We start from the raw sequence: 25,137 nt of genomic DNA, 5'->3' as shown, positions 1-25,137 counted from the left end.
AGAGAAGCATTAAAAGTGATTTATGTAGGTTTGGGTGTTAGTTTAATTCAATTAGTGAGTCAGACGGAAAGGCTGTAATGCAAAAATAATTTAATATTTTTATAAAATCTAAGTTATAACAAAACAACTAAACAAACCATCCCTGAAACATAAAAAAGAAATGGCACATTCGGCTTCCTGTCACACGGAGATATTGTCACAGTGTTTCCTTGCAGGCTCTATTCCTATGGTAGTATTTTAAAAATCCAACTACAATATAATAATACCCAAAACTATGAATATAAAAACCCATCTCCGTTCCTGAGATATGAAACCTGCCAGAGCATGATCTCTTTGATCATTGCTTTTAAACACGAGGGAAGCTTTTTTTTTTCCCCCAACGCGAGTCCGTATGAATAAATAGATATTCTAGTATTTTGGGTAGAAGACTCTTGCGATCACCCCGTCGGCCTTCTTGGTGTCCAGCCACTTCCCGCACAGGAAGATGGTGGTGACCCCGTTGGCGGTGTTGGTGACCTCCACGCGGTCCAGCAGCCAGCCGGGGCTCAGGCCGGAGTTGTCGTGCTCCACCCGGACCTTCTGCAGCTCGCCCATGTCCAGCATCTCCAGCAGGAACCGGTCCGTCTGCTCCCGTTCGAAAAGGTTCCGGAACTTCTGCCGCAGCTGCCGGCGGCCCGAATCTCCGTTGGAGCCGTAGATGGTGATGAAGACGTTGGCGTCCGTGCCCGCCCCCTTCTCGTCGCCCGTGATGACGATGATTTCGTACTTGACGGGCACGAGGCTTCGAGCTTTGCTGGCGAAGCTCTCGATGGCCTTCGTGCACTCGAAGGTGGAGAAATCCTCCCTCTTCGGGGAGAGAGGGATGAGGGCATTGCAGCTGAAGATGTACCTGGAAGGGGGAGGGGGGCGTGGGGGGGGGGCAGTATGAGCTCAATACCCCGACTTGCGCGTGGATCGTAGATTTGATGTCTTACTTGTTTCCCAGCTCCCTTTCAGTGACAACCACCTCCTCCACGCGCCAGAATACCTCCCCCTTCACTTTCTTTCCATCCTTGGGTGTGTGTCCCAGGCAGATGCCAGCGATGTCCCCCAAGTTCTTGGACGAGAACTCGAACCTGTCGACATTTCCCCTGAGAAGAGAGGAAAACAAGCACTTCAGAGCCCGTTTGCCTAAATTGGCCGGCATACTTTAAATTCATGCCGCTGTCAGTTGGTTCTGGATGGTTTAATGTCGTAGTCAATTGCAGCGTTGTCCTGAGCTCAAGTGCTCGGCGCTGGTGGGGATTATCATAATAAGTGCGGAGGCCGGATTGGGAGGAGAGAAAGCACGTTTCTCCGAGCTTTCTCGTGTCCACGTGTTGCGTCTCATTAAACTAATCCTGCACCAAGTACCTACCGCAAGAACCGCTTCTTCTTGGAGGAGTTCTCCATTGCAAATTCTTTTGATCGGCCTTTCCTCCCCTCGAGTGCAATCCAGGCACTTTCTTTGGTTTCCGTGTCTCCAGTTGTGACACAAATTTCATACTCTAAAGAAAACACGGTTTCAGTGAATCTGTTGTCAACATGTCGTCCATTTCCACACGGATTATACATCAGACGTTAAGATCCGATCCACAGAAATACATCTTTAAGGTTTTCTATTACATGGAAGCAGATTTTTATACTATTCATAGAAATGCATGCACATAATCCAATTTTGTCTCATTGATGTCAGCCTCTCTGTAAGCCACTGCTAATGAAAGCAGACCATCTCATCATCGCAGCTTTAGAGCGGCTTTCGCTGCGAACAAGCCACCGCGAACGCAATGAATTTGTCAATAACCTCACTGCGAACTGTCTTCCAAAAACGGCTACCTACAAAACAGGAAGGAAGTCGGCAGTGTGGTGGCCTTACTCGTCTTCTCGCCGAGGTCCAAGTAGTCGTTGTTGGCGCATGCCAGCTCTCTCATTATCTGTCCGTCGTCGACGTTCTTGGCGAGCCAGCGGTCGCAGGGGAAACGAAACGTTTTGTCCAGGATCTCATCCTTCACGTCGATGTATTCCAGGTGCCATCCTGCAGCGGGACCTGCGAGTGATGTGAACAGTGGAAGCAAATGCAGGCAGGAAGTAGAACGGTGAAAACGTGAGCAGCAACGTTTCAGGCCAACAAGTGGAAAGCAACGTCACCGCTTCAGGTTCCCTCAAACCATCAAATCAGGTTCCATTAAAACGGTGACACTCAAATCCCACTTTTCACGATGCCGAGTTACAAAGTCCAGGGCTGACCTGAGTTGTCGTGCCAGACCCGGACTTTGGAGAGCTCTCCCATGCTGAGGATATCCGTGAAGCGGAACGTGTCCACCTGCTTGCGCTCAAACTTGTTGGACCTCTGGGACTCTTTCAAAGCGAGCTCTCCTGTGTCTCCGTTCTCTCCGAAAACAATGATCCACACGTTGGCGTCGGTGCCCGCCCCTGGGGGAGAGGGTGGGGGGGGAGTCACACGTTTAGAAAGCAAACATCCAAATTCTTGCCTCCCTGGAACAAAAACAAGTTTGGTTGAACAAAGAACAATGAGGATGTACAGCTTGGCAAAGTACTGTGAATGAATATTGATTTCCACCTCCAAAATCAGATCTAGCACATCATAGCTTTATTTAAACCATATCATTGTAATGCCACATCTAAATGCATCTTTTCCATTCTTGAAATGATTAACTATAAAAATCCGCTTGATATGATTGTAGATCTTTTAAACAGCAATGCAGAGGTTTCTTGAATTGCCAATAAATACTGGGATTGCAAAGCCCCGAGGAAGCTGATCTGCCAACAACCGGCCACATTATGCAGAGTAAAATGAGAAAGCCGTGTTTCTTTGACTCAGACAGCCCGTCTGTAATCCCTCTGTGCTTCATTATTTCATTACAGTGAGTTAGACGCTAAGTGAATCTGTAGTAGGCGATCACGTCACTCATTCTGCAGCAGGTTTCAGGTTTAGTTCTACACCCGTCTGTGCACAAAACTAGAAATCCGATTCTTTTATTAACCCTTTTACTGAGCAATACTGCTGTTGCATTTCATGTAGCGTGTAACTCTCTTTCCATATACCTCTTGACTTTCAATACCTCTTCATACTGTACATGCAGATCAACCCATCATGATCCCAGAGGAGAGCATTCATCTCTGCACAGCATCGCCTGTGTAATGTTGTCTGCCTGCGTGTGTGTGTGTGTGTGTGTGTGTGTCTGTCTATCAGCCAGGCTCATTATTCCTCCGAGAGCCTCAGCGGCGGTGCGGGGCAACGTCTTAGCTTCCAGTAACAGCCAGAGGCGGAGAGCAGTCCTTTGAAGTCGGCTCAGACTTCTCACCGTGTTATCGTATTGATCAGCAGCACTACTGAGCTATAGGAAATACCGCACGAGGAAAGGAGGGAGCAGAGCCGCGCGCAACGCTTTCTTAAGAAGATTCCTTTCATTTCCACGTTGGAGTCAAACATTAATTATTTCGGCTTTGCTCCCGCTGCAGAAGGGCAGGTCAGACGGGAGTGATCATTGTGATGTATGCATGAATTGAGCCGCTAGCGTTGGATAATAGTCGAGAGAATGTGATTACAGCCAAAGAGATTCGGCAGGGTTGTGGCGCTAATTTGACGTTACAGGGTGAGGAGTTCACTCATCTGAGAGCATCGAGCCCACATCCACCGGGAACGGAGCCACGTAAGGGCCTGCAGGTTTCCCCCAAGTGCTTCATTCTGAACGGGGTTCGGTAAATGGTCGAGAGAGGTGATGGCCAGATGGACCCAGGGCACAGTTTGACAAAGTGAAGTCTCTCAGCATCCGCTTTTTCTTGTGTACATGCTACAGTGGTTTGATTTGATATAACACACCCTTTAGAGCGGCGGTCTCCAGCCCGGTTCACGACCCTCCAAGGGGTCACTAGATAAGTCTAGTATGGAAAGGCACAGCACCTTTGCTACGGTTTGCTTTTCTTCATGTTGTTGATCCGCCGGCGTGTGGTGCGGACTTACCTGAACTGTCACTGGTCTTGACCTGGACGATGTAAGTGGTGAGCTCCACCATCAGCTCCTCGTCCACCACAGCAGCCATCTCGCACATGGTGGTCCTCTTCGGTCCACGGGTCCTGGAGAGCCACTCCTCATAGGTGAACACGGACACCTCCTCTGTGGCCAGGTTACGCAGGACCACCTGCAAGCACAGAGTTAGCTGACAAAAAGTATGAATGCTCACTTAATCATGCTTACAATAAAAACGCTAACATTTGGATTTTAAAGGTAGAATGTTTTCCACTTTGGATCAACGTGTTGGTAAGAGAACATTTATTAATTAGTGCACCTCAGGCTGATGGAAACGTCCAAAAATCATGGACAAGTTAAAAATGTTGACCTGATGATGGCGCTAGAAGGACAATTAACCTTTTCAGCTTGAATGTCTGCACCAAACGTCACGGTACTCCATTCAAATAGTTGAGATATCTCAGTCAGATCCGAAGAGATGGACCGACATCCCAGCGTGGATTAAAGAAGAGTTGATATGAATGAATGAATGATCATGGACACACACCCTGCCTCCCCCAGGATGTCTGATGTCTGATCACCGGTCCTGGGAATCGTTTCATTACAAGATAAAGACTCAGCTCAGGCAGCCGCACTCGTAATAACTCTCCACTCTGCATATTTATTTGTGCAGATTACTCTGCTGGCAGCCTGCCCGGTGCACTGTCGTGTCCTTTTCAATACATGCACCCGGCGATCCATGAAGGCAGCACATCTGCTTGTGATGCCGAACACACAGGGCTCTGTGCAGGGTCAAGTCAAGGAGATGTTTCGCAGTCGCCGAGTCCCAGGCACGAGCGGACAGGGCCCGCTATTGTTCCTGACTGCTGGGCTGCTCTGCAGGCAGTGGTGACTTCACCAGGGGAGACATTTGCATAGGAAATGTGTTCTGTTTCCTCCAAACATTTGGCCACAGACGTCAGACAGAATTTGGAGGTGAGCGGCGGCAGTTGCACTTCCAAAGTCATCGAAGGAGAAAATAACTAGGTGTATTAATGGAGTTGATTATGTTGCTGGAATATTCGTTAAAATTAGGGATATTTGCACAACCGCACACCATTTCACTCTTAAGGAAATTCAAAATCTTTGAGTACTGACTACACCAACACGCTGTGCTCATTGCTGCGTGTGCACGAGGGTGATGGTGCCAGAACAAAGAGCGTGGTGAGTAAATGGTTCAAAATGCTCACTCCAGGAATTCTGGGAGCTGCTGTGTGTGCCTGCGTATTTGTGGCTGGGTGACTCACTCCTCCTTCTCCTGCAGGCAGGCATAGATGTGTGTCTGTTTTTGTGTGTGATATAACAGATCGAGTGATCCTGTGACCTACAGCGTACAGTGCCAGCGTAGAAAACACAAACCTCCAAGTGCTTTGTACTATTGATTTTGGAAGAACGTGCTGCTTTTTGTGCTCCTGGTTTCATGGTTTATGGAGGAAATTAGCGATTGTATGAGATTAGCCCTTAACGGGAATATAGAATTCCTCTGCATGGTGCAATGTAAGCTCACTCTGGAGACTTAAACCTGTTTAAAGCCTTTCTTTTGCTGTAATTTGTCACACCGCGGTGAAATTGTCTGTTGTTTTACTCTGTGGGGCATTTTGTCTTGTCATTTACGGTTTTATTTTGAAATAATAACTCCTCTCGTTTCAGGTCACTTACCCTTCCTCATGTGTCACCAGTCTGATTGTCTTCCCTGATTCCTGATTGTGTCCACCTGTTCCCCATTCCCCTCCATGTGTATTAATAGTCTGCGTCTCCCTTTGTCCTGTGCCAGTGTGTTCGTCATTACCCATGTGTTCTACCTCGTTCTGCCACGTCACAGGTTCCTTTTTGTTGTTATTCAGGATCTTCGATCGGCCCAGTGCCTTCACCTCCACGCAGGTTGTTTTCGGTTTTGCTTAAGTTTTGTATTCCTAGGTTAGATGCAACATTAATCTTTCATAGTTCTTTGTTTTTCCTCCGGAAGGAGTGATTTTGTTTTTGGGACGTTGCCTCCGTCTAAAAGAGTGCGTTGGTTACTTTGATAAATTTAAAAGCCTTTTTGTTTTCCTCCTAGAGCGGAGTGATTTTGTTTTTGATAGTTTTATAGCCACACTTCTTCCTGGTTTATTTTATCGGAAGAAGTGTGACCTAGGATAATTTCATAGCCCGCTTTAGACTCTGTCTGGAGGACCTTCGCTGCATAAATAAAGATCTCCTTTCCTACCTGAGAACCCTGCGCCTGCTTCCTATCTTCCTCCCGGGCTGACATAATTGTTGACAGATTTCTTGCATTTAAACACGTTTATCCTGGTGCCTACTTTACCCACAATGCAACTGAACCACTGACTGATTGTTGACTAGAGCTGCCTCAGGCAGAGATGAGGAGGAGGCCACAGAGGTCAGGTAAGCTCGTTTCTTTCATCTCCACAAGTTATTTGCTATTTAAATCCCAAAATGTGTTTATACGAAACAGAAGTTCACCTCAAGATCTGAGTACAGACTTTAGTGTGAACAATTGGTGGACTTCTCCTTCAAGGTGATCTGACCTGATCCAGAAACCAGTCGGGTCGACTGCCGGAGCCATCGATGCGAAGCCTCATTTTCCTCAGTGGAGCGACGTCATCGATCTCCATGTTGAAAGTGTCCTCCTGACCGCGCTCGAACCTGTTGTGGAACACATAGAGGACACAGAGTTTATGAGGTGCAGTGTAAGAAGACTGTTTCCCCACAATGCTTTTTTTCCATGTTGGGCTACCTGTCCTCATTCTTCTGCAGCAGCATCTCCTCCGTGCTGCCGTTGGCTCCGAATACAGACATGAAGATCAGGGTGTCTGTTCCTGCGTCCTGCACGTCCCCCGTTACTACGGTAACCTCGTAAATAATCTGATGGGAATATATTAGACGTTAAGTTAAATCAAATAACATTATATTTATAGTTATATTTCTAAGTAACATAAATAGATATGAAGACAAAGGACAACCATTTAATGGAATAAATGAACCTCAAATATGTCAATTTTGATGCATATTCTTAGCTGAACAACTTAATCATTACACACCACATTACGGATATCTAAATACCTGCTGGGAGATGGAAATGGCCTCTGCATCCAGCACGCTGAACACTCGAGCAGTCAGACCATCTCCTCGATCTTTGGCCAGCCAGCACTTGCAAGCAAAGATATATTTGACCCCTTTGGTTGGCACAGCAACAGACAGCTCATCAACCAGCCAGCAGCTCTCAGGAGTGGCCCCGTCATGACCTAGCTGCAGGCACCACGGGCAACAATCACTACCAGAAACGTGGGTGGGTTTTTTCTCTTTTTTTTTTTCAATGTGCGAGTGTGTGCGGATGCTTGAAAGCGGACGATCATCCCGCCCCCTCACCTCGACTTTTTTGATCTCCCCCACGTCTGAGCCGTGGCACTGAAAGCTCTCCAGGGAGCCGGCCTCAAAGCCCTTCCTCTCGCCCGGCAGGTCCAGCCACAACCTCTGTGTCTGGGTGTGATTGGCCCCGATGATGATCACATAAGCCCTGCTGGTGGTGCTCGCGTCCCGCTCCAGTCCGGTGCAGATGGTGATGTGGTATGGAATGACTGCAGAGGAAGGGAACGGCACTTATTAACTCACGGCGCGCCAGAGATTATGTAAAGATGTCCCTGTTAGAACGGTGATGACAAACATTACAGTTTACAATGCCGAATCATTTTCTTACTGGGAAGCTCAACTTCCTCCTCCTCCTCCTCCTTCTTCTTCTTGCTCTTTTTGTTCATGTTATTGTCAACGCTCTTCACTGTCACAGCTGTGTTCTTCTTTTTACTGCTTTCTCTAACACCTTCGTAGCCCTGGAATAAAACAACACACACACACACACACACAGTGATGCAGGTACATACAGCAACACAGATTACTAATACCTGTATCACCTCCTACACATAATCGCAGTCGTCTTCAATGCTACCTTGACATAGAAGACTCTCTCAATGCGTCGGTCCTCCCTCTTCCTGGATAGCCAACGCTCACATAAGAAGAGATACACCTCTTCTGTGTCCACGTCGAACACCTCCACCTGGTCCAAGTACCAGTCGGCACTCATCATGCTGTTGTCGTGGCGCATTTTGATCCTGAAAACCTGTCCGAGGTCAACGGCTTCTATAGTGAACTTATCCACCTAAAAGATGAGCGTGAACAAGGAAATAATAACAGAGGCTTAAGCGCGTACTGGGTTCGATGTATTTGCTGTGGCACACAAAAGGCTTTCTTACAGATCCCCGTTCAAACTTGTTGCTGTTTGTCTCCGACTTGCGGAGTTTCCTCTCCCCAGTGTCCCCCTGGTCCCCGTAAATGGTGAGGAAGACGTTGGCGTCGGTGCCGGCTCCGTACACGTCGCCCGTCGTCACCGACACTGTGTATGTGTGAGCTGCGTGGGGGGGGAAGTCTTGTGTCAGAACTGTCTCTCAGAAAGGTGGGTGTCCACAACAGGCCCGACACATGGCGCAGGTATTCCTGCTGTGTTCTGCTGAATGTGATGACATACTCTCCAGGGCATCTTCCACCTCCACCTCGGTGACTTTCAGGTTCCCGTCTCGGGAGAGCTTCTCGGTGATGATGTCCGAGGGCACCAGCTCTCGCACGGTTTCTCCGTCGTCCTCCGACTTGGCGAGCCAACATTCGCACGGGAAGATGACGGTCTCCGAGCCCTACAGAGAGAGGAGGGCCGATTCATTTGTGTGTTCTTGCAAACAGTGGACGTGATGTTCAGCTCTGAAATCGCTGTGCTTGTTTAACCGCATCTATCTGTGCAGAGAACATCACCACCTGCTGACCGAAAATGGTGGTTGAGGGTCACCAGTGGATGTGTTGGTAAGTAATGGGCCCCAAAATCTGAGAAGTTTGTTAAGCATAGAGTTGAAAGTACTGGAACCGTTACCAGATGTTTTTTTGAGGCACTTTGCTTAATTTAGGAGCCAAATTTGGACTTTTTTACTGAATTGAATTGGTAGTTACTCAACAGAATGAGATCTTCCATACAAAAACAAACCATCATCAAACAGTATTCGCTCCCAATTTTAATCTTAAAATGCTGCGCACATTGATGAATCGTTAATAACCATCATAACAACCTGATATATTACATCATTACTCATTATGACTTTTTCACTGGAGCAACATTTTCATTGCAGGTCTTTTTTTTTGTTACCTTTCCCTTCCGGAGCAGACGTCTGATCTCCACTCGGTCCAGGTGCCAGCCCGGGTTGACCCCCCGGTTGTCATGGCCGATCCGGATCTTTTCAATTACATCCCCCACATCTTCTAGCTGCGCAGAAAGCAGAAATAAACGACCTGAATGCATTGAATTCAGCCTGAAGTGATGCCTTTGCTGTTCTCCAGCTCATTTATTGCACCTCGACTATAAACATGTCTTCAGCTCCTCTCTCAAAGTACATCCTCCTCTCCCTCTTGTTGACGCACAGAGACTTCTGCTGGGTGCACACTGCGTCCCTCCCGTAGAGGACAATCACGACGTCTGCGTCCGTGCCGGCGGCGAACACGTCGCTGGTGAAGGTCTTGATTTCATATGGGACGACTACCAAATTAAGACAAATCAAAAACACATTATGTGCATCAAATAACAAACACGTTTGTGTCAGTGTGACTGTCGGTGACCGTTTACATGGCGTGTAAAGCTCCGTCTGGAGGGAATTAGGGAAAAGGTCCCTGACGATGGCCCCGTCGTCCTCCCCTTTGTCCAACCAGCGGCCACAGGGGAAGTGCAGTTTCCGACCGAGAGACGGGGCGTCGATCTCCACCCAGTCGAGGAACCAGCCTGCTGATCCTCCACCTTGAAGACAGAACATTGTGCTGGTGTGGACGCCCTTTTGCATGGCGCGCTGCCCATGCAGGGGGGGGGGGGACTCTGTCCTACCGTACCACAGTTGTCGTGTCCAACGCGCAGCTTCTTCAGCGGCCCGATGTCCACAGCTTCCACGGTGAACTCATCGACCATGCCCCGCTCAAACTTGTTCTTATGAGTCTTTGACGCCTCCAGCTTAATTGTCCCTGCAGATGCGCACGACATAGAGTGGTGATACTGATATATTTTCTTTTTTTTACCCATGCAGAGATATGTGAGATCAGTAGGATAGTTTAAAGTGTTACCTGTGTCGTCCTTGGTACCGTACATTATCATAAAGACATTAGCATCAGTTCCTGCATACTTTTTGTCGCCAGTTTTTATCCTCATCGTGTAAGTTGTCGACATGGCTGTAATGACAAGAAACATGAAGAAATTAAACAGTAGGCAATCGTGTGATTGTTATTTCTGTTCATTTTTTCCTTTGAAACTAAATTAAATGAATGTCTTCTTGAGAGGTCGCTTTGTTTCTTGTCTTCCTCTTTTCCTCTCACCCTTCTGTTCAAGGCCAAGCGTGGTTTCAGAGTCTTCCTCATCATCATCATCTCCTTTCTTCATAAAGGCCTCGTCCACAGGAACTAGCTCCCTGGCCAGCTGTCCGTCATCCTCATCAACAGCCAGCCAGCGTTTACAGGGGAAAAAGTACCTAAAACACACATATACATATTGAATATGTGATAAATGCTGTGCAGTGAAAATGTTCCTGGGTGTAAAAACACTCAATGATAGTAGGCCAACTCCCTTTAGATGAACAGAATGGTCACCAGACTGTTTCAGAGTACCTTTTCCCGCCACACAGAGGAGCCCTTCGGACATTTTATGAGCAAAGCTTCTGCATTTGCAATGAAGGATGATGCTGTTTGGAAAAACCTTTGGCAATGATGTCCGCAATGACTCAGCAATGTGCAAATGATGCCTTATCAATCAAAGCAATTATGATCGATTTTTCTGTGATTGTTTTAGGGAATTACCTAATTGATTATTCAAGGTCCTTATCTGTCAACCCATTTGCACCTCTGAATTAGAGCAGATTGATCCCTTCTCCTTATCTGATGAGATCATGACTCACGTGGTGTCATCTTTGTTGTCCACAATTTCCACTCTGTCCAAGAACCAGCCGGCACTGGCCTGGCTGTTGTCATGTCGGATCCGCAGCTTCTTCAGGGTCCCCAAGTCCACCGCCGTGATGTCGAAAATGTCCTCCTGGGTCACACGCGTTCAAACCAGTAACAAAAGGGTCAAGAAATGTCACCGGTCTCAGTTTAGCAGTCCATGAGAACCTCATTACTTATTTATTTGATCTGTATTTAACCTGCAAGGCTCCTTAGATCCAACATGTGTTTGACTATTAAGGCTCATCCGGGGTAGACAGTATCGACGATAACAACCATGACCACGCAGAACACAGCCGATCACGCGTGTCTATACATTATGAACAGTATTTCCTATAAGCACCCTTCTTTGGGCTAAGCTAACCAATGCTACTCCTGAATTTGGCCTCACATCTAACAAATACGAGAGGTATGAATCTTCTCATCCAACTCTCTGTAAGAAAAAGAAAAAATATAATTGCCAGACTGTCAGAAAAAAAGTTTATATCAACACTAGATTATGAAATGAAAACGAGCAGATAGAACTGGCAGCAAAGCAAAGCTTACCTGGCCTTTCTCAAATTTGTTCAGGTTGTTTGCCTTCCTGAGCTGGCGCTCCCCCGTGTCGCCGATCTCTCCATAAATGTTGACGTAAACATTGGCATCCGTCCCAGCCCCCCACATCGTCCCGGTGAACACGTGGACCTCGTATGAGTTCACTGAGAAAGATAACACGGTCAGGGAGATGCGTGTCGTGAGTGACCATTGCACCTGGCGAGCAAATGGCCACGTTCCATTGATGGTGGACTCACCCTCCAGGTCTTCATTGCCCTCCGTCAGCAGCTCCACCACGATCTCCCCGTCCTCCTCATCCCTGGCCAGCCAGCGGTCACACGGGAAGGCGAACGCCTCCACCACTTCCTGCAGCCGCTCAACTATCTCCACCTCCTCCTCCTCCTCTTTCTTCTTCTTCTTCTTGTCCTTCTTCTTGTCTTTCTTGGCGTCCTGCTTCTTCACCTCGACCTGCACCATTGCCATCGTCAGCCGCTTGATGTCCACCTTCTCCAGGAACCAGCCGTCTCCGATGCCCTTCCCGTCGTGGTAGATTCGCATCTTGTAGATTTTACCAACGTCCAGAGCCTCAATCTGGTTTGTAGGTATGATACAAGGGTCAAACCGAGATTTTAAATCTCCTGCATAAATTGTAATAGCCGATGAAAAGCCGTATACAGACCCTGAAGATCTCCGTGGTGCCGCGTTCAAAATTGTTGGAGCGACTCTTGAGCACGAGGACTTCAGTTTTTCCTTCGTCTCCGTAAATCTGACAGAAGACGTTGGCATTGGTGCCACCTGCTCGCACGTCCCCTGTGACCACTGTTACTTCATAGTTGATCACTGTAAGCGAAGGAGAGGCAACTCACTGTCACCATTACTGTGTTTACCATCCCTTCATTCTGAGTGAACTATGTTGGTGTCGTTTACATTGTTCGATGTCCAATATCTCACTGGGATAAATCTCCACCTCCACTTTCCCATCAGCCTCGTCTTTGCAGAGCCAGCGGTGGCTGGGGAACATGTACTGCTTCCCATGAACCGGCACGGAGATCTGGACGCTGTCCAGAAACCAGCCGGCCCGCAGGCCCTCGTTCATGTGACCAATCAGGAAGCGGTTGATCTGAAAGCACAGGGGACACCAGCCGTAAACACAAACTCTGTTCTTCTGTGAAGCGCATCCACGGTCTGGAGAACTTGCCTGTCCGATGTCAAAGGTGTCAATGGTGAAGATGTCCGTTTGTCCCGTCTCAAAGTAGTTCCTGAGGTCGTTGTCGGAAACAGCCAGTATCGTCTTGTTGGTGTCGCCCTTCTCTCCGTACAGCTTGACAAACACCCTGGAGTCCGAGCTGGCTCCGCTCACGCTGCCCGTCTTTATTGCTATGTGGTAGCTGACATCTTGGGAGGATGCACAGACGGGAGTTAAAGATGTTTTTAAGACCCGGAATCGAATGACAGTTTGCTTAACGTATCCCGTTATCTCGGCACTCACTGAAGAGGCGCAGGCCATCTCCAGCTGGGACTAACTCACGGACAATCTGTCCATCATCCTCATTACGGTCCAACCACCTGAAGGGGAAAAAACGCATAGAAACACACAAACTGATGGTTGATTTAAGGGACATTAAATCCCAATTAGATCAAACACAAAACCTCCAAACAGTTGTTCACCATTCTGTTGCATCGTAAGCTAGAAACCCCTTTGTATCAAGACACACAGACAGGAAGAACTCCTTTCTAAATGTAACACTGCACCTCCGCTTGCGGTTTGGCACCGGTTACTAAATGAGAGAGCTGGCTGACTACTTTGCACTTAGTGACTATTTGTAGTGTACAACCCATCCATTAGCTGCCTACTCAAATACCTGCCACTGAAGAACTAATGAAGGTAGGTGTGGCTTTTTGGGCGAGTCATTTTCTTTCTTGGGAGAAAGCATGTCCTCGCCATTTACTACTTCCACATTATGTACCATGGATTAAAACAAGCCATAACATGCTGATTAGACACTGCTATTATGTGCTAGAAGGTACTTTATTTTACCTTTAGAGTCAGACCCCCTCGCTTCCAGCCATTACGCAAAGCTAGGACAACCGTGTTCTTGCTACAGCTTTAGAAGTACCATAAATACTTAATAGGGCTTTCGATCTTATTGCATGACTTTCTACAAGAAAGCATCTGTATCCCAAAATATCTTCTAACCCTTTATGCACTGTCTAAAGTGCTATTGCCTTGCCTGAAACAGGGGAACTCGGTGGCCAAACTCTCAGGCTGGCCATCTTCCCGGACCATCACCTTGTCAAGGAACCAACCGCAGCCTCCGCCGCGGCCGTCGTGGCCGACGCGCACCCTGCGCACTTGGCCCAAAGACACCGACTCGATGAGAAACTCGTCGTGCTGACGGAAGACAGGATTAAAACGGATTAAAGGATACCTGCAGTGCATCTCCCAGGCAATGGATTCATTTAGTGTGTATTTATAGTGCACCCACGTTGCCCTTTTCAAATTTGTTGACGTTGTTCTTGCTCATAAACATGAGTCTCTCCCCCGTGTCGCCCAGGTCACCGATGACATTAAGGAAGACGCTCGCGTCGGTGCCACTGCCACTGACGTTGCCGGTGCAGATGGTAACACGGTACTTTATCACTGACAAACACAAAAAACAAGTGGAGGACACTCACATAATAGCGCACAAACCGCCTGCATTCTCACAAAGAGCTTGTGTGCATCTGAGATCAAGTTGTCGATTCCTTACGAGGCAGCGGCTCATTGATGAGTGACCCCGTAGCTGGAAGTTCTCTGACGATCTCATTGTCGTCCTCGTTGATGTCCAGCCAACGGCCACATTCAAAAGAATACTTTTCCATTGTCAGGGTCTTGAGCAAAGTGATCTGCGGAAAGTGACGCCTTCATGTGTCATCAGACTTTTGACAAACGAAGAACGTAGAAGTGACTTCAACAAGTTCCTACCAAACCTCGTTCACTTAGTCTCTATCTTCTCTGTTGCAAGATTAAACTATCCGTTGGCAAATTTAGTGCTAAAAGGGGCCGTAAAAACCACCGGCTAACGGCTCAGACTGAAGGATCAGAGAGAGAACGACAGGTCTCACCTTCGCTAGATGCCATCCAGCAAACGGATGTCTCTTCTCGTGCCAGATGCGCACTTTCAGCAGTCTCCCTATGTCTGGCATTTCAACCTACGGCGATCCCAAAACAGATCATTTAAATGAATACCGTGGGAACTGAAAGTAGACGAATGTGAGAGCGGTGGAGGAAACCATCCGGGGCTCACCATGAATTTATCCAGCTGGCCCTGTTCAAAGCTGTCAGAGTTGTTTTCCAGTTTGATCTCATCAGACTTGCCCTTCTCTCCATAGATCTGCAAAAACACCTGGGCGTCCGTCCCCGCGCCCTTCACATCCGATGTCAAGATCCACAGGGACCATGGGAACTCTGGAGCAGAATTTGACGAAATGAAACTTGAATTCGGGTTTTGGCGAAGGGAATGTGAGTGATGTGCTTTTACTCTGAATGAGACCTGCGAGCTGAACGCAACTACCCACTCTTCTGTTTCTTCTGCCTGAGAGAGACCATCTCGTACAGCTCCCTCTCAATCAGTCCGTCCGCCTCGTCCTCGTCCAGCCACTTCCCGCACGGGAATGTCTGCTCGATGCCCGTGAATGGACAGTATATCACAACCTGGAGGGGGAAAACAGCTGCTTGGTGGGTGATTGACATTTTAAGAATCACTCTGACACTAAAGACAGAAGTTTAGTACCTTTTCACAGTACCATCCGGCGCCAACAGCCCCATTGTCGTGGCCGATGGTGACCCTGCTGAGCGGGCTGAGCAGTTCACAGATCTCTGCGTTGAAAATGTCAATGAGGCCACGCTCGAAGGCGCCCCCCTCCAGGAATACTTTGCCACTGTTCCTTAAGCCCTTGGAGCCGTGCATGACGATGTGGATCTTAGAGTTGGTGCCTCCACCCCTCACGTCTCCCGTCATCACTTGCACATTGTACACGATTCCTAAGTGGATTCGGGGGAATCACGAAATGGAAATTTCCATTTTGCAAATGAATTGACGGAATTGAGACTGACCACGTATTTCAGTCAAACGCAACCCAAGAAATCAACATACGCTGTGCATTCTTGACGCATGTTTTGACTTGTGATGTATGTGACTACAATTCTCAAAAAGAAGACATTTAAGATGGATTTGTCGTTCACCAGTGAAATAGTCAACTTGTGTGGTTCTCACCCATCGGTTGCACGGATCCAACCAACACATCTCTCTGTATCTTGCCATCGCATTCATCCATGGCGAACCAACGACTAACAGGGAAGTCATAGACTTCCTTATTCCCCATGTCGTCAACCGTTACCTGGAGAGACACATTGGGCACCATCGTTATACGTTATACATCCATGCATGTGGGCGGGTCAGTAAACATTGTGCATGTGCAGATTGAGCATGCCTTGTCTAGAAACCATCCAGCTGATGAACCTCTGTTATTGTGGCCAATAGTGATTTTCCTCAGCCTTCCCAGGTTTGGCGCCTCTATCGTAAACTTGTCCTCTGACCCGCGCTCAAAGTTGTCTTTGTCGCTGTCCAGCCGCCGCTCTCCTTTCATAGTAAACAAAGCATTTTGGAACAGGGGTCAATCAATCCATCCATCTCATAGCAGCAGTTGTTTAAGTAAGAATAGGCAAAGTTTTCTCAGCCTCCCTCATAATTTAACCATGCACGCACTAAAGGTCTGAATCTCATCCCTGGTCGTCTTCCTCCTCCTGCTCGCTCACGCGTTCTGTGCCACTCTCCACTGTGTTGGCATCCATCTTGCAAAACGCAAGAGCTCCCCTTCCTCCTCCTCCTCCTCCTCCTCCTCCTCCTTTAATGGATGAGGCTCTGATTTCTAATTCAATAATTGTGCATAAATGCTTTGTCCACGAGCGGAGTCATTTGGTAAGATGTTCCATGTAAACACAATACATTTATAGATGAAGAGTGAGCCAAATGTTTGATAATTCTTGTCTTTGGGAAAAAGTGCAGCTTGGAACTGCAGAGTGTAAAGCAGAGAATGTGCTTGTATTTTAGCAGCATTGTTTCGGGGGATTGGTAGCGTGAATTACAGGCTGCGGTCACTGTGGCTCCAGAACCAGTTTCGGTGTGTAAACTAAGCCGAGGAAACGGATTAGGAAGCTCTGGGTGTGCAGCTCCCTTCCAACCCTCTGTTCACACTCTGACTTGACCTTTCCTCAACACCAGGTGGGGGTGCATATGGAGGGAATCTTCTGTTAGCTTGCTGAACCTGAGGGGTTGGAAAAATTCCACCTTTACCATTCTTTTTGCCGGATGAAGGTTTGTGACATTATGAGTTCAAGCCCACGTCAGCAAAGGTCTGATCAGCCGAAATAACTGAAAACACCTGTGTGCTTTTTTAGAGACTTTACTAACCCAGAATAAAATGCACCAATTTCCTTTAATTTCTCTACCGGAGTAAAAGGAATGAGGATTGTTTCTTTTAGGTACTTTAGATCAACAAATCAATTATTAACAAATGGCAATTAGTTGCAGCCCTACCTGTGTCACCATTCTCCCCAAAGATGTTCAGGAAGACATCTGCATCGGTCCCACTTCCCTTCATGTCCGCAGTGAACACGCTCACTATGTACTTATTTACTGCGAAACAGGAAATCAGAAACGGTGACTTGCACAAACCGCAGTGAGTCTAACGGTGTCGTAAAAGGTTGTTGGACTTTTCTATTGTCATTAGTCTACACCTGGATGGTTTACAAGTTAAATATTCATACGTATGTGTGTGTGGGGGGGGAGGGTGACATTGCAGCAGAGGACACATGGGCTGGTTTACCTGGCTCACCTGAGGATTAAGCTCTGATGGAATTCAATTACAGAATTAAACAGAAGCGGGATATGTAAGCTATCGGGCATCTTTGTGAATTTTATCCCGAGATGATCTTTCTGACTTCGCAGGCCCAGATGTTTGGATGGAATTTCAATCAACTGTTATTTATTTCCTTTCGACCTTTTTCGAACCCTCTGTGTGCTTTGTGTGTTGCCCCCGAGTGACCTACACTTGGGGACGTCCATGGGGTTCATGCAGCCCAGCAGGTCCCGGACAAACAGGTTGTCGGCCTCCTCTCGACTGAGCCAGTTGTTGCAGGCGAAATAGAAGCGCAGATGTGGCCGGTTCATGTCGGTCACCACCACCCGGTCCAGGAACCAGCTGGCGTTCATCCCCGTGTTGTCGTGCTCGATCCTGTTGGAGTCAACCGTCATAGTGTGACATGAATTCACCCTGCAGGCAATCACAAATACAATTTCCACATCGCATACACCAATGCCTCTTCTTTTTCCTCGCTTCGTTTTCATTGCTCATGTGTGACGTAACTCCTCCGGAGTGAGACGCACTAACTCAACAGATGGGCCTCAACCTTCCGCCACTGGATGAAATCCTTTGATGGCCAGAGGCACAGCTGGGAAATAAGTTAGAAACGTTCCAGCGTGATCCTCTCTGTAAGCTGCTGTTATCCCGTGCGACACAAGTGACCCGTAGTCGTGGGTATCATCTGCAGCCATTTAAAGAGGCGTAGATCGATTTTAACATGTGTTACCGCACCTCACAGTCAGCGCTGTGCGTTTTTTTCTGTCACATCGGATGTGCTGTACATCACCTCAGCTTCCTCAGAGGCCCCACGTTGTGCGTTTTGATACGGAAAACATCAGTCTTATTCTTCTCAAATGCAGTTCGGCTCCTGTAGGTTGAGAAAACGTGGAAAATGTGAGAATTCGGCAGAAAGATAAATTGAAGGTTGTGTGTGTGAGTGTGTGTGACAGAGAAAGAGAGAGATGTTCAACTTCATTGGCAGAGATTATAGAAACACAGTCCAGGCAGACTCTGGTGCAATAAGTCACATCTGGGGACCGGCTGGGCTTAAGGGACCGTGGTGGTCTCATGGCAGTTGTATAATCGGAGGCCTCCCGAGGCCGCGGCCCCTTCGACGCTCCCGCCTCCTGGTGTACTTCTACCCCTCACAGAGCTGAGTGCACGAAGGACCCCCCTCTGCCACAGCGAATCAGACACCCTCTTTTCCATTAACAGAGAATACCTGCCTTTGTCTCTGACCCACATCAACATTTGTTCTCGTCCTTCTCGCAATATTCGACCTAGAGTCACGGTTAAAGGGCCGTGATGACACAGCGCCATGTTCTGTCTAAAATAACTCAAATAAATGCAGAGATTGAAATGCAGTCAGACAGACTTTAAATACCCTCGTTCTCTGTTTCCACATATAATCACCTGTAAGACAATGATGGGGACACATTGATTATGTTAAAACGCAAATGCAATCAATGCAATCTTTGGAATTCATGCAATTTGAATTTGTTACGCTCACAATGAATTTTCAAAGAGTTGCATTGTTAATCTGCGCGATTGTTTAATCGGGCAAATATGCTCTGAGACATGTGAAACCTTCCCTTACCTGTATCATGTTATAAAAGCTTTGACCGATCATTACACGATACAGGCAGGACCTAATATATATCGGAGTAAGGTGAAACTCCTAAAACTATACGTTTGGTTCGTGACAAAAGCGACCCATCGACCTCCGTGTGTGGGTGTTTCGCCCAGCGAGCAACGCCGTGGCCACACGGCACGGATACGCCGAACACAAAGTGCGTCCATGCTGTCTGAGGTGGATGAATTGAGACCAACACAAGGCGTGAGTGACAAGGTCCAGTGTGCCTTACAATAAGTCGGTATATCCTATACGCCGCATAGGTAACCCTACCCGTCAATCAATGTGTGCAGAAATAAAGGGAGCCTGCTGCCAGTAACATCCCCTCGGAGTCATTTGATCATCCACAGAAAATGACATCGTGGTCTTCTTTCATTTGCCTCTGAATGGAAAAGAAGACCGGCCATGTCACATAGTTCCTCCTTACTCCGGATATTCTGTGTCCGACGTGTTAAAGGACTGTATAGAAGAGAGATTCCTGCACCGCAACCAAATCCGCCGTGAAACGCGCGCTGCTTCTCTGACACCGAATGGTTTTTGAGGTTGAGGCTGTTCTCGTTTCGACAAGCAGGTGAAAGAAATGTGCAAATTGTTCTAGTCGTGGTTGGTCAGGTTAATGTTCATCAGGAATGCTCCCCCATACAGTGTGACATATACACAATACAACTCAACACAAGGGCAGAATCATGAGCATCCTTTTAGCCCACTGGTTATAAAATACCTCTTTTCTGTGCTGAGGGATCGGAGAGGAATAGAAAACGTTACAAGTTATCAGCTGACAGTGAGAACGCATTAAACTAGCTAAGCCTTCTAATTACACAAACAGAAGCAGAGTTAAATCCATTTGACTCTAAGCGACATCAAACATACTACAACACAATGACATCACGTCATCACAGTGACATAAACCCTTTTAAACTCACTTGCTTGCCAAGTGAACCTTGGGCGTGACGCCATAGTCCCCAAAAAGGGTAACAAACACATTAGCATCCGTCCCGGCTCCCTTTACATCACCAGTGATAGTGACCACCTCATACACTGAAAGAGAGAGGAGAGCGTGGATTAGACAGAGAAGGAGGGGAGGGAATGTGTTGCCCTTTTTGCCCACGTCGCACAAAAAAAGCATCACAAATCTGAAATAATGAGTGCACAGCAAAAAAAACGATTCCGTGGGGTCTTACAAGCATGAAAGGTTGAATAAAAGGACAAAGTCACATCCTCAGACGGTGTCTGGTAATCTAATGGACATTAAGGAGCATTGTGTTTCCTTGCAGGGGGTTCAATGCGGCAAATCTGCATGAAATCAATGCGAGATGCACCGGGGAAAAGCAGGAGCACAAAGACCTTGTTGAGCCGCTGACTTTTCCTGCAGCACCACGGTTGTATTTGTTTTTCTGTAAACAGATTTCGGATGGATTGTCGTTGTATTTGGTAAAGACATGCGCATTGTGCTTTGGTGTCCAGCCTTTGCAACTTTAGTTCATAGCTTCACGACCTTTATAACTACATGACTGCAAAACGAGTCAGAATGTGACGCTGTCTTTGCATTCTGAAAACACATAACGCTCATGGGGTACATCACATTCAGAACATTATAGTCTACCTGCTAAACACCCGCCGCAGGTTTTCATTGTGAGCACGTTAGCTCAGCATTTAGAGAAGCGCCTCAGAGATGATTTATTCTCACTCAACTTTTTGAGGATTTTGAAATTCACACCTGTGTTTGAGTTTTAGTTTAACTATCTTCTAAAGGACTGTGACTCATTCGCTTGAATTGTACAGTAGCCCTTCTCTCCTGAGGTTATTGTAGGCTGGACTGTAAGTTATGGGACCCTGCCTGTCAAACATTAATCAGCGAGGGGTTTACATTCAGACCAGAGGTAGACTGTGAATGCATAAAAATGTTAACATTATTTTTAGATGAATTAATTTAAAAAAAACATCCATCCAGAAATGCGGAACGGAACCAGAAGTGGAAGCGTGGAGAGGAGCAAAGGAACCCCAGAGACCGAATAAAGAGCAATTTGTCCCGTCAATCCGATAGCGACATGGATATCGAATTAGCAGCGAGCAGAGCTATTAAAGCCGGATTAAAGGGAAACTAAGACACCTGATGAAATCCAGATAGACACTGAGCCTTGATACACTCCTCCAGTGTGCCAGTGAAGCAAGACGAGAGTTCACACGGCCGTGTTTCACTGCCGCTGCTGCTGCTGAATGAGGACACCTGATGCTCCTTCCATGATCTGCACACAGATCGGAGGTTTTATTGGAGCAATTATCTAACAGTGAAAATGCTGGAAAAAATAGACTAAAGCGTCATGTAGCTCTCACTCTGTCTGCGCGATGCGCTGAAAAGCCAAAAGAAGCTTTTGACTTCAGGCTTTTTCATGTGCAATTTGAATAAAGCTTCTTTGTGGTAATTCTCTGTCATAAGAAGTTGCTTTAATATACTTCGAATGTAAATATATTTATTCGGATCATAATTTACCAGCAAAGTATTTTATCTTCTTCTCAATTTGGTCACCTAAGCGAGTGAAGATTTGCATTCGTTGGGGTTTTTACGTCTCTTCCTTTTGGAACTATTTGGCGGCGCCATGCTGGATTTGGTCCCCTCCCACCCTTTGCTCCCTCGTTTGAAAAACAGTGACGTGCTCTGCTGAGAAACCTCCCGGCCTCTGGCCCCCCCCCCGGCAGGTCCTCCCAACCCCGGAGACTGGGACGGCTCCCAGCACTTGTCTCGGGCGCCTTGTCGAGCTTCTGTTTGACTCCAGTCGTGCGGAACATAACTGAGCTTTTCACCGGAGAACAATCGGAGAACGTGATTCCCCCCCCGGAGGCTCCGGCTCCCCCGGCCGGAGGGAACTGGAGGAAAAACTGTATTCAAGACTTGACCGGTTGGAAAGCTCCAACTGGTGAATATGTGAGTCAAGTACCGGAGACTTACCTGAAATACAACATGGGGGGGTAGTGGGGGGCTTCCCGGTCTGCTCTGCAGTGTCCAACCCTTACCTTTCTTTTTGTAGTACTCATCCTCGTATCCGTCTGATGAATCTGTGTTGTAGTTCAGCAGCTCGTTCTGGTAGATGACGCCGTAGTCCACCTGTTTATTTTTGGATTTCTTCCCCTTTTTCTTCTTATCTTCGTCGCTGTCCGCCGACCCCTTCTTCGCCTTCTTCTTCTTCTTTTTCTTGGAGTCCTCCTCTTCCTCCTGCTCCTCAATCAAGGGCTCCTCATCGCCGTCGGACTTTTTCTTCTTTTTGCCGTCTTTCGACTTCTTGTCCTTGGATCCCATCTCTTCTTCCCCCTCTGGATTCTCTGTGGAGGATTGTGTCTTCTTCTTCTTCTTCTTCTGTTTGTCTTTCTCTACCTCTGTCACTTCCTCTTTGAGCTTCCCTGATTTCTCCTTCTTTGAATTGTTCTTGGGGTCATTATTGTTTTGCTCACCTTCCTCCTCCTCATTTTCAATCACAGCCGCATCATCTGGGGCCTTTTTCTTCTTCTTTTCTCTCGTCTTCTTCTTCTTCTTCTCTCTCCCCGGGGCCTCCGGATCCTCGGAGCTCTCGGCGCTCTTGTGTTTCTCACGACTCTTCTCTCCTTTCGCGGCGTCCCCGTGGGTCACGCCGCCGTCGTCGCCGCCGCTCTCCTTTATTTTTAGCTCCGTCTCCTCCACTTCGTCACCGACCTCTTCGGTTTCTCCAGCAGCCGTGGATTTTTTCTGTTTCGACGGCATCTTTAATTCATCCACTTCCCCGGCCCAGCGGTCCCGCGAGCGCTGCCTTGAGTTTCTGATGGTGTAAGACAATTCATTTGACCCCTGGCCGCAGAGAGGTCGCGGTGGGCTTCAGAGCAGCGTGGATGGTGCACGGACCACCGCGAACGGGCTGGAGGTGGGATCGGCCGCCGGGAGACCGTCTCCTACCTGGGCAGCATGCGGCTTTACCTCCAACTACAACCGCTCATAGAAAGAAAGACCATCACTTGGACGCTCACGTGACCCCGCGGGAGAAAGCCCCCGTGAAAAAGGAGCCTTGCGGCGAGAACTTATCCTCTTTGCCACGGCACCCTCCATTATTCATGGTGTCAGGATCGCTTTACGAGCCGGGGGCGTCTCGCTTTTACCCGCGTGCACATACACACGCACACACACACACACACACACACACACACACACACACTCTCTCTGCCTCGCGCGTTACAAACACCCCTCTTTATTCACTGTAATAGAAAGAGAGGCTGCGCTCATAAATCATATTTAAGTAAATGAAACGCATGACAGGCAACATATTGAGCGTATCTTAAGATTTACTAGAGTCACTAACTTGTTGCGTTGCAGATCTAAGTTGGCTTAGCTCTGCATAACGCTGTCCAATGGAACAATACCAACACTTCTTTTAAAGAAGCGAGATGTTGAAAATGATGTTGCACTCTAAAATGTTACATTCGTATTTTATCAACCAAAATATTGTTTAAGCAGCCTCACTTTGTTCATGTGAAATGAGTCACCGTAGTTCATCAGAACTTCAATGGTCACTGGTCTTGATTATTTGATCTACAACTTAAGACAGTTTTCCTCCCCATCATTTATCCAGGGAAAATTATTTTGAAATATTTGGATGATTTATTTATTTATTATTTTATATATTTCTAGTGGAAAAAAAGTGTTAATAAAACACTAAATTAAACCATTAAATCAACAGCATAGTTTTACATTAACATGGACCACAGTGTACATAAACGCAGGAGACACGTTTTCGTACATTAAAATTCATCCGTGCAAATTCTCCCTTCAGGTCCATCACACGTTCGCACCGATGAGCCAAATCCCCCCATTAGTCTTATTGCCGCCACCCGTCACCTGATAGGCATCAAGGGGAAGGGCAGTCTTTGGTCCTATTGATCTTTCAACGTGGGATTAGCCAGCGTACGGACGGCAGCACGGAGCCAAACCTCATTTAACCCATTCAACGCTTTGTGTGCATCTGAATCACGCTGCAGATGCACAATTTACTCTTAACTTGAAAAGTGCGAGATGGTTCACAGGCTTGGCTGCTCTCAAGTGTCCTCGCCACCAGTCGGAATACTAGAATGATCTCTACCTCCTCCTTCCTGGAGGATTTCTGACTGGATTCTCTTGTGCTCGCCTGCAGAGTGTGAATCAAAGTGTGAATTAAAGTGTGAATTGAAGTGGAACCCAACAGAACAAAGCACTGCTCGGATGCGATCGGCCCGTATTCCCAGCCATCGCTTGCTGAGTCAGTCAACGCGAGGACACTGACACCCACCGCTGCTTAATAATTGAGGTGTTGACAAACCAGGTTAAAATGAGATTGTTAAAATAGTATTGTGTGTCTTGTGTGCGGCCACAACAAGCACCGCGGGTGGTGGTGAGCGGGACAATCGGGTCACATGGTGACACCTCTTCTTACTTGTGGCAAATGTATTATTTGAATATGTAATGAAAGTCTGTTCCTGTTCCACACACACACACACACACGCACACGCACGCACACAATGATAATTAATCCTTAGACGTAAGTGAGAAAATCCAAACAAGTTTATTTACAAACACATTACCGTTATAAAGAATGATCCAGAGTCAGTGAAGAAGTACTGTTGGACGTGAGCTCTTTTCAGTGGACAGACCGGTTCTAGATTCAGTGTCTGTGCAACAATTTAGTGGTCGAGCCAAAATATTTTTGGTGTTCATATTTGCTGAACTCATATCTCTTGTGCATAAACACCAAAATAGTCGGTAAAAATCATGATATGAAGAACATCTTATCGTCGTGTACGTCCCTCAAACACGAATAAATAATCAAGTGCTGAGCAGAGCGTGAACAGAGAACAGACGAAAAAATAGTACGTTACTCTCTAAAAACCTTTTGCAATGTAAAACTAAATAAACGGTAAAAACGTACCAGCTTTCTAGTGCTAAAATGCACAAAGCGTCCTAGAGTGCAGGCTGAATGTCCACATTTTCAGATGGGAAGGGCGAGAAAATAAATAA

The 25,137-nt window shown here is 47.2% G+C and overlaps 1 protein-coding gene and 1 long non-coding RNA gene across 2 annotated transcripts; one reads left to right on the top strand and one right to left on the bottom strand.

Moving 5' to 3' along the window:
• Positions 1-73: 73 nt before the first annotated feature.
• loxhd1a (lipoxygenase homology PLAT domains 1a) lies at positions 74-23,183 on the bottom strand. The gene is made up of 41 exons (XM_040198230.2): positions 22,140-23,183; positions 20,051-20,165; positions 18,282-18,362; positions 17,682-17,866; positions 17,170-17,268; positions 16,064-16,212; positions 15,847-15,970; positions 15,364-15,614; positions 15,149-15,284; positions 14,878-15,038; positions 14,696-14,782; positions 14,341-14,476; positions 14,077-14,231; positions 13,822-13,982; positions 13,080-13,156; positions 12,789-12,985; positions 12,518-12,710; positions 12,270-12,430; positions 11,848-12,181; positions 11,603-11,754; positions 11,014-11,147; positions 10,439-10,590; positions 10,190-10,294; positions 9,962-10,090; positions 9,705-9,872; positions 9,436-9,617; positions 9,231-9,347; positions 8,568-8,730; positions 8,296-8,450; positions 7,992-8,201; positions 7,746-7,875; positions 7,418-7,626; positions 7,112-7,297; positions 6,786-6,913; positions 6,577-6,694; positions 4,004-4,181; positions 2,266-2,451; positions 1,895-2,065; positions 1,397-1,526; positions 975-1,130; positions 74-889 (listed from the first exon to the last, which is right to left on the bottom strand). The coding sequence occupies exons 1-41, from the start codon at positions 22,858-22,860 to the stop codon at positions 409-411; spliced, it is 7,263 nt and encodes a 2,420-aa protein (XP_040054164.2). The 5' UTR covers positions 22,861-23,183; the 3' UTR covers positions 74-408.
• On the top strand, positions 4,718-7,045 carry LOC120832160 (uncharacterized). Its single transcript, XR_005714158.2, has 3 exons — positions 4,718-5,212; positions 6,312-6,433; positions 6,567-7,045. It is a non-coding gene; the product is annotated as an uncharacterized LOC120832160 (long non-coding RNA).
• Positions 23,184-25,137: the final 1,954 nt, after the last annotated feature.

Source organism: Gasterosteus aculeatus, chromosome 14 (assembly GCF_964276395.1).
Source record: "Gasterosteus aculeatus chromosome 14, fGasAcu3.hap1.1, whole genome shotgun sequence".
Classification (NCBI taxonomy): Eukaryota; Metazoa; Chordata; class Actinopteri; order Perciformes; family Gasterosteidae; genus Gasterosteus; species Gasterosteus aculeatus.
Note: the sequence above shows the minus strand (reverse complement) of the source record. Positions and strands in the feature narration are given on the sequence as shown.